This window comes from Strix aluco, chromosome 3, assembly GCF_031877795.1.
Source record: "Strix aluco isolate bStrAlu1 chromosome 3, bStrAlu1.hap1, whole genome shotgun sequence".
Lineage (NCBI taxonomy): Eukaryota > Metazoa > Chordata > Aves > Strigiformes > Strigidae > Strix > Strix aluco.
In genome coordinates, this window is record NC_133933.1 from 104,074,403 (window position 1) to 104,087,299 (window position 12,897).

At 36.3% G+C, this 12,897-nt stretch overlaps 1 protein-coding gene across 5 annotated transcripts in view; it reads left to right on the forward strand.

Annotated features, from left to right (window-relative positions):
* The window catches only part of KHDRBS2 (KH RNA binding domain containing, signal transduction associated 2), a 439,781-nt gene that overhangs the window by 201,435 nt on the left and 225,449 nt on the right, over positions 1–12,897 (forward strand). For all 5 annotated transcript variants that reach the window (XR_012622653.1, XR_012622655.1, XR_012622654.1 and 2 more), the window contains exon 4: positions 11,133–11,279. Coding sequence is in view for 2 of the 5 variants with exons in the window: in XM_074819841.1 (XP_074675942.1) it covers positions 11,133–11,279 (147 nt within the window). In the remaining 3 variants the exon portion in view is untranslated. The remainder of the gene's footprint in view (positions 1–11,132; positions 11,280–12,897) is intronic.

Consider the following 12,897-nt stretch of genomic DNA (forward strand, 5'->3'; position numbering starts at 1 on the left):
TATTTGCCAGCAATTTTATTTGTGTTCAGTAAATCTGTCAGACATAAAATCATGATATATGTAATATTGCTAAAACATACTCATCTGTTAACTAATTCCAACATTTTTGTGATAAATCATCCAAGAACTTGCACTCTTAGTAAAATTTATTTCTCTAAATTAATATAATGTGAGTAGTTAGATTTTTTGGATTGTGGAGGAAAAAGGAATTTTGCCATTGAAAAGGGTGTTTGCGTTCTTTGTCATTATGCAAAACCTAATCCTACAAGGAAAGAAAAAGCAAGTGAAATCTGCAAAGTCATGTGTGACTGTAACATGTGAGAGGAAATGTCTCATTTACAAGACATTAATATTCTAGCTCAAGAAAAAGGATATGTTTGTGAAAAAGAGTTTGATTTTTCATGTATTTGATTTATCTGTTATTTGAAATACTGTTTCAAAAGATAGTGCATTTTTCAGGTCATTTCAGATACTGAAACATTTTGGTCTGTGTAAATGCCATTAGAGATACTGTGTTTGCCAGTTATTTATTAACTTCCTTTTCCTCCTTCATTCCCCAGAGTTCAGTTTGTCTCCACCAACATGGCTTCCCTCCACCGATGTGGTTTCTGTATCCCTGCATGAGAATCAATGGGTTATAGAAAATAGTGGTCTCTTTCTATATTTGGTAGTAGGATGCTTGAATCCATTTGCTGCTGTTTTTTGCGATGTTGTACTTAATCAAGGGACAGCCTTTAGGAAATAATTATTGGCAATGCAGGAAAATGAACTTTATAATACGACTTATCAGCCAGGTCTTTAAAGTGCCAGAAGCCAAACCATCCCCATTCCTCTGCCTAGGTCAATACGGCAGTCGGAGAGAAGTCCCTTCCCCTATCCCAAGTGTTTAGAGGAGGACCTTTCCTGCATCACAGGTACCATTACATTTCAGGGTACAGAGTGTTAACGTGGAAACCTGCTCAACAGTGGAGACTCACTAGAAAAAACAATGAGGAGTTAAATGGCATGATCAGTTCTTGAACTTGAAAGTGTTGATCAGAGATGCAACAACATTATCCTTCAAAGTCACGCTGCTTGGGAGGGTTGGGGGAGGCTGCCACCGCAGGAGGTGAGGAGGTGAAGGCAGCAGTCAGTTCTCTACACATCTTGCAGCAGTCGTGATCCGTGATTCCTGAATTTGCAGCCGAAAGTGGCTGTAAATCTCTCCTCTGCAGTCTCTCAGCTCTGATTATAATGAGCAATCAGAGTGGCTGAAGTATTGCCTTGCTTTCTAGATGAAGCACTTGTAATACTACTTTGAGCTCATTTGAATACTAATTAGTAACAGGATCTTTTAAACAAAATGTGCAGCCTAGGGAGAAACATTAGTAGAAGTGAGTTCCATATTTGACACAACAGCCTTCAGTGTACACGCCTATGTTATAGGTGTTGTTTAATAAAAAAGATACACCTAACACATCAGCAAGCAATTGCAAATATCATAGGACAAAAACATACTAGGTTTGCATGTTGTTTTATTCTGTATGTATACAAGACATCATGCCCCACTAGATGCATTCATGTTTCCAAATGAGACAGCATAATGTGAGAATGGGGTCAGTCTGCAGCTCCTGCAAGTTACAGGACTGAAAGCTTTGGTAAGAACATAAGAACTAGTGAAACCTAAGAGGTCTTGGAAGAATTGGCTGTTTAAGGACATCCTGAACTGCAGGAACATCAAGATTGCCAAGACTTTTGTGTTCAGTCTCTCATATTGAAATATTTCCATAATCATAATCATCCTTTTCATCTTGATTTTTTTTGGTTCTAATATTTTTTTAAATTGGGGCACCAGAATGGTCTTCAGTATTGAAGGTGGGGGAATAGTCCAGGTTTTGTGGTTTCATTTCTTTTCCTTTCTTAAAAATAACTAATAGAGGATGTCCTTTTAATTGATATTGGACACCAGACAAATTCTTTCTGTAGAACCAAATGTAATGCCTCCAAGATCTTTCTCCTGAAATAATGTTATCTAGAGTCTTTTATAGTGTGCACAGGTAGAGCTGTTTTTTTATCACTGGACAATTTTTATTGCTGCTCAACTCATTTTCTGGATCACTTATTAATAGTTTAACAGAACATGTCCCCAGGTGGTTCTTGTGGGATTCATCTAGCAAATTCCCTAAAATGAACACCTATTTCCTAACTTTTGTAATGCATAACTTGATGAGCACTCCAACTGCTACCTCATTAAGGAAAAGGGCAGCAGCGCCACTTTTTTATTCAGTAGGAGTGTATTCAGAACATCCATCTTATTTAGTCCCTCACTAATTTATGAATTCCAAAGAAGCTTAAGCCTGGAATAACTGTAAGATCTCCTTCACCCTGATGTGGTGCTGCTGGTCAGACACTTCTGTGTCTGAGGAATATTACTGTGGACAACTCTGGTGTCTATAGATACCAGGGATAGGAAACAACTGAACAGGAATTTAGATGGCCACAATCTGGTGTTTAGGATCAAAACCATGCCTAAATCCTGGGTATTTAAGTTCTTTTGCAGCTATAAGCTAAGTGAGTAATTTACACAGTTAGATCGGAAGAGGCTTGGAACTCTTTATGTAGGCACCTACAATAGCAATTAGGCACCAGAGTAATGCCTATGTGCATCAGTGGATTTATTCTCTAGGCCAGTGTTTGGGGAAGCGCCCTTCATCAAATGGGTGGTTAAGCAAGTAGTTACCTTTAAGTGTGTACTTGGAGCTTTCATCGTGAAATTGGGTTTAAATATGAAAATAAACGAATTCCCAAAGTGAAACTTCATTTTCCTTCATAATCAAATGTAAGTGCATGCATTAGCCGTTTTCTGATTCTCTTTGGAAATACAAGTTTTTCATTCTACTTATACATAAAATACCTTAGGCATGGATCTTTCCCTCCAGAATTTTCTCTATGGTAGAAATACTCTTTCTACTATTTTCTCCAGGTGACCAAAACCAAACTATTTAAAGTACTTGACTACTACACAACTGGAGTTGACTTATATTTCAGTTCAATAGTGCATAGCAAAATAATTCATTCAGAACCTTGACAACTTCAAAACATTTCTTTTCATACAAGTTCCTATACTTAAAGGCAGAATGCTCTTTGCAAATCTTGATACAAATATTCTGTTTATTTATTCCTTGGAGAAAAAACTGTGTTCTCATAGGACCAATAATATTAATAATAAACTTAATGACAGAGAAGAAAAAAAAAAAAAGAGGATATAGATATTTAATTTAATCTTCCTGTTTGTATATTTTAAATGGCAAATATTATTTTTGAATCAACACAGCTATTGAGAACACTGTTTATACTTCACAGATATCAAGATGAATGTTTGATGAATAATAAGAATTGTAGATAAATAAATATCCTACTACTATTGTCAATGTGTAGAATTCTTGGCATGAATGCAGTTAACCTTATTTTCAAGATGTCTGTTAATTTGTCATCAGGTAGACTGCTAAATTACCTAAAACATTAAGTAGAGCTTTCCAGTGTCTATAACATTTGTATCACTTTAAGGTGACTGTTCACCTTCTTTGTCTCTAAAAAAAGGCATTAAAATTTATAAAACCAAGATAACTTGGCTCCAAACACAGTGAAATAAATAGAGCTAGAAAGATGTAATAGGACTAGTAAAAAGATTTCCAGAAAGTAAGAATGATAGCAGAGGAAAAGAAAGTATGTTTTCCTCCAAGCAGTGTAAACAAAGCTATGTCTGCTTTGCTTGAAGGGTCTTTTTCTCTTGTGCCATAGGCTCATTGCTTTACTTCTGACACAGTAAGCTCTTAAAGTTCTTACAATGTCATCAGCCATTATAAAATCTCTCTAGTCCTAATTTTTTTAAATCACTAGGTAACTGTATTTATCCTTTCTAATGTGTTGATTTAGCACTTGACTGTCAGCAGCCTGGTGTAGCTGAACAAAACCCTGTATCATAGTGAGGAGTCCTTCCTAAAGCGATGGTGAGGTTTGGGAATGTGGTCTGTGCTACTTATTGCTGGTCACTATGCAGAGATTCATCCTCAGCAGTAGCTCTAGCAATCATAGCTCACACTGTGGCAGAGCCCAAATGATTGTTTTTAAGCCCTGAGATAGTCACGTGTATAATCTAACATTGAAATCTGCTGATTGAACTAGGGAGCGCATTGAAAGCAGCAGGCCTCATCTAGGTGTGTATTTAGGTTGAAAATTAGACATTTGTAACTGAAAAAACAATCTCTGTATCCCAGGAGTATTTTTCAGACCTCTTCAGCAAAGGCACTAAGTAATTTATGTTTTCTTTCCACTGACATGTATCTCATTAAATATGGTGTTGCTGTCAGTTGTTGCAGGCTGCAGGCTTTGTGCTAAGGCAGCAGCACAGAGCTTGGAACCTGCCAGGCTTGCTCTGGGCTGGCCTTGGTCTGCCCCCGGCTCCCTTCAAGCTTGCTTACTTCTAGCAGCAGTTGTCTAATGGCTGAGTGATTCTTACCTATGTTGTTTTAGCTTTTGCCTGAATTTGTACTATACTTGTAACTAATAGATAGCATTAATAAGTTGTTATTCTGTGTAGAGGGTGGTGCTATGGCCCTAGAATAAAACTGAAGCATAGGGGAGTACAGGGGTGGGGTGGAAGTGGAGGCCTTGAGAGGAAAGGCATGGGATGATAAAGAAGGCTCCAGGGCTGTAAGCAGGGACTTAGCAGCAAGGTCAGTGACTGGTCATTAAAGGAGTGCAGCCTTGGTAGCTGGGTAAAATCACTTTATGAGTAACAAAGAGAGCAAAGAAAAAGTACACAGCATATATAAATCTTACCATATATAGCAAATTTGGATAGGGAATGGAGTTGCAAAACGATGGAGAAAGAGTAATTTATGTAGCATGTTCACAAACCTAAAAATTGCCCCAAATAGTTCCCGGAGAGAGGAGGAAGAAATTGTCATTATCGGTATTGTATGTCTTGTAGCAAAGAATTGAAGGTGCTGCTAACTCACAGCAATGCCCCACCCCTGCCAGCAGAAGCCATTAACCTTAGGACCCCCCAGGGCAGTGAAAGGGTGAGCATAACACTAGGGAAATGGTCAGACACTAGATAGTTTGTGTATATGTCATTTTACCTGCATGTAATTGGAGCTGCAAGTGTTAGTATGGTACTAGACTGCTAATAACTCTTTGATTAGGTTTTTACAACTTTACTAAGAAAAAAAAAAAAAAAAGACAACTTTGTATAAGGTATGTTTTTGCCCATAGTGAGAATGTGTGGGAGTTCAAACAACCTACTCTGTAACTTGGTTGCAACAAATTGGTAATTAACTTCTCATAAATAAAAGCATGACATTTTGTACTCTCATTAATTAAGGCAAAGTCTTCTTCCTGAATCTGAAGGCACCCTGAATGCAGTGGTCCCTAGTTGTGTTCATAAGTTTTAAGATTAACATAATCTTCTTAGGTAGCGTCTTTAGATATGGTAATTGTGCATTTCTTGAGGATGTTTGATTTCCTGCATTATCTTTGCAAACTTGCAATACGCTGGTTATATTCATTGAACATCTTTGGCTTGTTTAGTTCTAGCAGCAGTTGTCTAATGACCAGGTGATTCTTACCTATGCCATTTTAGCTTTTGGTTAGATTTGTACAAGTGTAGGAACATTTGTAGGTTTGTGAACTCTATCTCTGCTCTATCAGTTTTCTGGCAGGTAATGGTTACAGCAGTCCCTGCTTGTAGCCTCAGTTTTGGCACATACGACTTTAATGTGTTAAACTTTCTCCTAAACATTTATTTTCTTTCCCAGAATTTATATTTTTTGTTCATCTGACATTTACCCCAGGCATTCAGGCTCTTTTAATAGTGATTCAATGGTTGTGTTATCATTGCATTCTTCTACTGATTTGTCTTTGTTTTCGTTCTCACCTATCTAAACAAAAATATGATCTAGGTACAGCTTAGTACATCTTTGCCATTAAGATGTTGTTGTATTTCATTATGAAAAGCATCAGGAAATAAAGCACTCTTGAACTGAAGGACCTGTTGCCCAAGGCAGTACTGAATATATACAAATCTCTGCTCCATTTCACCAAAATAACTGAGAATTTTAATGATGCATCAAGTATAGAAAGATAATTGTTGTCACCTGTATCTCCAAAAATTTCCTCTGTTGTAAGCAATGTTCTTTCTACATGCCTGTATTTCATTATGGGGTCTCTGTGCCTGACTGCAGACGGTGTACAGCCACTCCGTTAGCTCTGCTCTATGAGCTCTCCTCATGTACTCACCATCTCCACCTTCTTTATTCTTCTTCCTGAGGTGAGAATAACTGCTTTAGAAACAAGAGTCAAGTGATGGCTAAGCCCTTTTAGCTTCGCTCTGTACTCTGCTGAGAACTGTCCCAATCCACCTCATCCATTCCCAAATTGTTCTTTTTCTTTTGTTCTGTTTCTCCATTGATGGGACCTAGGACCTGAAAGCTTTTTAACCCCAAAACAGGTACCACCAAGAAATTATATCTATTCTGATTTACTTGTTACAGTATAGTTCACTTGTTACTTTTACTACAGTGTTGCAGACCACATCTTGATTTTTGCATTTATTTGAAGATTGAAAATTAATAGTTTTGCATGTCAAGCTGTATGCTTATTAATTTTCTTCTGTAACATTGTCCATTGATCTTATGAATAATGCCTCTGTAGCAACAGCGCTGTGATTATCATCTTTGTTTAGTCTCTGTGCTATGCTTTTATTTGCAAATTCTTGCAAGATATGAAATCCACTGCAGTTCTTATATTGTTCCAGTACCTGTTGTTTCTTTTCATAGCTGTATTTGTTACATTATAGGAAGTTCTGTGTATTGTACTGATGAAATTTATGACTGAGATTACACAATTCATGCTGCAGGTTTCTCTTCTATTATTCTTGGATATTCTGTTATTTCAATTTTATGAGGACACTTTTTATTCATCAATCTGGTTTGTGTAATTTTGTTTGCTATGCAAACTCCATTTTTTCTTTCAACTTCCTTCCAGTAGTTTTATTCAAGCATTTTGGCTGAGGTTCCAGCCAGAAATCAGTTCTCTATCAGCACACATCCTTTTAAAATTGTAAGGCTGCTTTCTCATCCAGAGATAATTCATAATTTTTCTTGGCCTTTATGTTCTTATCACTCATATGCTTCACTTTTGTAGAGGTCGGTACTCCTCAGATTTCTGCTATAGTTTTATAATTCATTTTCCCTGCTTTGGTCAACTGGAAATTATAAAACACAGCAGGTGTTTCAAAATATCTGTTTTCTTTTATGAAGGATTGGGTTATGGAGCCATGCATCAGCTTAAGTGCAGGTGGACTTCAGCACCATGTGACAGATGCTGTAAGGCAGCAGATGCAGATGAAGGAAGCCTGAAGCATGTCGCGTGAAGGGAGCTGGGTTTGGGTGTGGAATGTGATACTGTCAGTCTCAAGAGATAAGTGGAATTAGCATGCAGAAGACAGTGGAAGAGGATCAGGATGAGGGAGCAATTGTCTCTGGAGGGTGGTGTGCTGTGCTCAACCCACAGTAAAGTTAAACATCATCATCGTGTAGTAAATAAGAACCATATTATTAACCTGAGGGTCAGTACTAAGAGAGATTGCCATCACTGATCCAGACACCTGGGGAATCAATTCCATTCATTTTATAAATCAGAACTGAACAGGTCCCAGATTTGTTGGTTTTTTTTCCTAAGATCCAGTGCTTAAGACTTAACTGCATTTTGATTGTTTTCAGGGTAGTTCTCTACAGCGAATCCATCAGGCTGTCAGTGCACATTGTCTTTCACTGAGATTCAGTTCATGTCTACACAAGTAGGCTTAAGCAGTTACAATTCCCGCACTAGGGCTGTGGGCAAACAACTGAGCTGGTAGGTAGACCCTGGCCAAAGCTGTGCAAGCTGAACAGGATCTGGAAAACTGGTGGACATGACATCGGGAATTGTAGAGCATAAAAAGCTGTGAGAATCTGGCAGAAGTAACAGACAGCACCATGGGCAATAGCTGGACCCCACACAGGTGATTAAGGCAGAATTATATGAGAAACAGACAAAGTTCACAGGTAATTGGACAGGTGCATTAGAGACCTTTAGGGGTGCAGAATCTTGCAAGGCCAACAGCACCAATATAACCTTATAAATAACACCATATAAAATAGATTTATTATAATCTCATTCATTTTGCCTTCATGTAGCAGATGCTAGAAAGTCTCATAATCCATCTCAGTCCTTACCAGTACTACATGGGGTGTTTATTCATTAGTGTTTTAGTTTGAATCAGAAGCGCAGTTTAGAGGAGAGCCTCCTGATCATTCCCACTGACTGGGAAATCATTACTTACAGTGAGCAGAGATCACGGGACATGAACTGGACTGCTGTCCTATGAAACTAAGCCAAAGTTGGGCTCCAAGAAGGCTCTCTTACTTCTAATGGGAATTCTGTGCAACCACGCTACAACTAGCAGGAAGCAAAACCCACTGAAGTTCTAGATGAGGGGTAGTGCTGTCATCCTAAATATAAGTAGGTGTGGATGTTGGATCCTCAACACTGACCATTTTGCTGTGCAGTTGGGCTGTGCTGCTTGCTAATGAAGACTTATAAAGGTGTTGCCCAACTTCACCTGCTCCTGGGAGATCCCATTCTTCTGTACTGCACTTAGAAAGCTGTATTACCTGCCAGTAGGTGTAGCCTTCCTTATCGACAAGTGTCTCCTCAACAGTGTGAGTTATGTTTGTTGTTCAGCTTGTTAGATGCCTGATGTCTGACATACAATTAAATGTAAGGCTGCATTCAGGCCTAAAATACTCAGTCTATGGTCTATGAGTTCTTACTCTTCATTATTTTTCCTGAAGTGGTTTTGGTTTCTCTCTATCAACACACACACTTGCAATAAAAGAAGCAGTTTCTTCACATTTTACCGTGTTGTGGGCAGAGGTATTCTGTGAAAATTCAGTCTTTAACCCCATATGTTCCACAAGAAAAAACATCATTAGATATCCTCAGAAAGAAATGATGAGGATCTCACAGTCCTGGCCTGCTGTTTCTAACAGCTGAATAGTGACAGAAAGCATGTGCTGAACCTAGGAAGAAGTTTATAAAATTATGTGTTTTAAGAATTCCTGAGTTTGTTCAGAAAATGAAAGAGAAATGTTGTTACCATTGTTACCACCACACAAACATATACCTAACTTTCTGTAAGACAGGTCTGCATTATAAAATCATGTTACTGATGTCTTAGCTGTGTAAAATCCTCATCAAAATAATGAGCCAAACATTATTTTTTACTTTTTCTACATTTGAAAAAAAGTACCATTTTATATTTTTACAAAGTTTGTTGGTAGTCTTTTCCTGAAAGACAACTTTTGGGGCTTTCTGGTGTTTTTTTAAAGAATCGTAAAAAAGCAGTATGAAAGAAACTTTCAGCAATTATTAGGATATCATTTCATATCTGTTAAATCTTAATTCTGTTGAAATACTTCATGTCAAACTATTCCAGAATCTGCAATCAATTGTTCTTTTCCAGAAAACTGAAAAGTACTGTTACATCTCATCATAGACTGTTATATTATGCTCTGGTTTGGACATTTCTCTGGTTTGGACATTGCTCTGGACATTTCAATGAGATTTCAATGATAAACTAAAATGCCAAAGATACTTTAACTGTAAAGATAAAAATATTCTACCAATCTGTGCTGCTTATCTTAATTTTTAGTTTCTAGTTGAAAACAATTATGCCAATTTTCAACTTTTTAAAATAAAATCATGGGTCACATTTATTGAGTTATGATTTTACATCATCTGCAAAACGTTGATTTATCATGGAGTCAGATCAAGGGCTCTGGAGGTAAAGAATGTAACCATCATGTATTCTGTGAAAAATCAGAAAGTCCTTGGCCTGGATCTTCTACTGTAGATAAAAAGAACTAGATGCATATTGTCTGAAGCACAGCATCATGCAAATACTTTTGGTGTCAAGCACTGGTGTAAATTAGGCAAGGATAAAATAAGTGAAGTTAATGCAGAATTAAATAAGCTATGTAAATAAGAATTTTAATCTATTGTCACAATTTTTATATCTTAGATATGTAAATGTTCATAAAGTGTTATTTTAGTATATACTATAAATCTATAACATCTTAGCCAATTTTAAGCAAATCAGTTTACTTCTTTTTCTGTGTTTATGTTTTCCATCTATAAAATGCAGCTATACATACATATTTTCTTCAAAATTACAATACTCAAAATATTTTTGAAGACTGAGTTTTCAACTCATCTCTTCAGCATTACTTACTGCTATCTTGTGTAGTAATGACATACATTTTTCATTATGTTGTCATAGTCAGTGCCATTAACATGATCACTATTTTATATCTTCGCTTTTTATGCAGAGGTAACTACTATGAATGTGTATTACAATTTACATTCACTATCTCAAAGCCTTGTATGAGAAAGTGGATTGACGTTTCAGAACATTACTCTAACATAAAGTAGGATTATTAGGCTTATTTTATAGCTGGAAAACTGGGACCCAAAGATTGTCAAGATAAATCTAGGTGAGGTGTATCACCATCTTAACCAGTGTACACTAGATTGCATAGGTACCATATATCAGAACTAGGATGAAAACTCAGACCTCGTGGCTTAAATAGAAGTGCTAGGGCATAATTTGCTTTAGCAATTCCAAAATGTACAGCCTGCAGATATTCATTAAATAACTTAAAGACTTTAATTAACAATAGCATTTATTAAAGTGCTTCAAAATGGTAAATGGATCTTTATTTTATTTTTTTGTGAACAGCTAAGATTCAGACAGATTAGTGCAGCATTTCCATTATGGATTTAATATTTCAGTATTTGCTTCTGCAGTATTTAGCATTTTTTCACTGTGCTGATTAAAATCTGTTGTAGATTATAATTATGCTAGTTTTGTCATTCAACCACTCAAAATTGATTTTTAAATCTTTAAGTGGCTTGTACTAGACTTATTTCTCAAAGGGTCTAGAAGTCTGCTTATATTATATCCTTTTGTCATGTTCTCTATAAATGCTAAATCAATGCAAAATTAGTAGATTCCCAGTTCTAAAAAAAACCCCACCTTTTTTTCATAGGAGGAAGAACTAAGGAAAAGTGGAGAAGCCAAATACGCGCACTTGAGTGATGAGCTTCACGTATTAATTGAAGTGTTTGCTCCACCTGGGGAGGCATATTCTCGTATGAGTCACGCCTTGGAAGAAATAAAAAAATTCCTCGTTCCTGTAAGTGGCTTATAGCATTCTTCTGTGACTGGTTATGGTTTTGCTGCATTGAATTTGTGCCTTCTTTAAGCACCTTTAGCTCAAGGTAAAAAAAAAAAAAGTTCTGTTGAACATTCATCTTTCATTCTTTCATCTTGGGGAGATGCCGAACAGGTCATTAATTGCCACAGTTAATCCCCTGATATATTTTCTAGATGCTTTATTATTTCCATTTGTCATTTTTTTTGCTTTCCTTTCTTGGTTTTAGGAGGGAAGGGTGGATTACTTTTTTTTTCTGGTTGCAGACATTAGTCATTATTATGTGAATACACTTTCAAGGTTTTTGCATATTTAAGCCTGTAAAAACATTTTTGTATATGTAATGATTTATCTAGATATCTTGCTAATGAAGATAATTAATTTCTTGTGGAGTAAATGGCATGAGTGAAACATTCCTCAGACATTTCTGTTCAGACAGCTCGTCATGACTCATACCACAGTTTAGCAATCCTCCATCAGCTAGGAGAGCACAGAAACATATTCCAAAGTTGTGAACCTTTTCAGTTCAATTTATGCTAAATATGTCACTTTCTGAAATATTTACCTTTTTGTCCATTGATTTTCCATCAAACTCTCTGAAATTAATTTTCTCCACATTTATACAGTATTCCATGATATTTTCATGCTTAAAATTTGTCCTAGAATTTAAGCATATGCATAATAAATACTAGGTAAAAGTTGCTTTAGAGATTTGCTAAAATTACGTGAGTTATTATCTGAGGTCTATCCTGAGACTATTTAACACTCTAAAAATGTTCAGAATTTGCATTTCTTAAAAAAAATGTAATGGAATCTTGTTTCTATGTGTGATAAAAAAATGAAGTGCAATAACTGTTCGTATCTGTCGATAATAATGGAAAGATTCAATGAATACCTTTTTATTATGAGTAATATGAAGCCAAGATAAGAGATGTTCAGGTGAGGCATACACGTATTTGCGTGACAGAACTTGAATGTTTTATTTGGTGGGAGCTTCGTGGTGGGGGAAAGGGAGAATACATTACAAGTACAATATTTATAATGTTCACAAGTACAAGTACAGTACTTATAATGTTCACATTTTTTAGAGCAACTAAATATTTTTTTAAGAATACAAAATAAGTAACTTAAAATCGTTAAAAGTACAAAGCTGGATATTTGTTTTAAATAATAAAGTTTACTGGCACCAAGTGAGTGCCCATAAATGAGCTACATTTTAAACAAGCTGACTCTATCTTTCTGATTCTCTCTTTCCATTTCGTTATTATGCTTCCAGTTTGGGAACACTAGCTATAAAAGCTATTTCAAATTCTGGGAAATAACTGTGAGACAAGAAAGCATTTTGTTCATGAATTCTGGCTCTGTGTTGAACATACAATACAAGGGACAAATTAGCTCAGTGTCATAACGTTGGCAATGTAACATGGAATGACATTTTGGCTGCAAGTTAATGGTGAAGATCTGTCAAGCCATAACACTGAAAGAAAATTTATAGTTAAGTAACATGTTCGTGAAAAGTCAGGAATGTTACAGCTAAAAACGGTAACAGGGCCCATTATAAAGATTGCCGGTCTTTGTCCTTTAGATAATCTGTTACCAG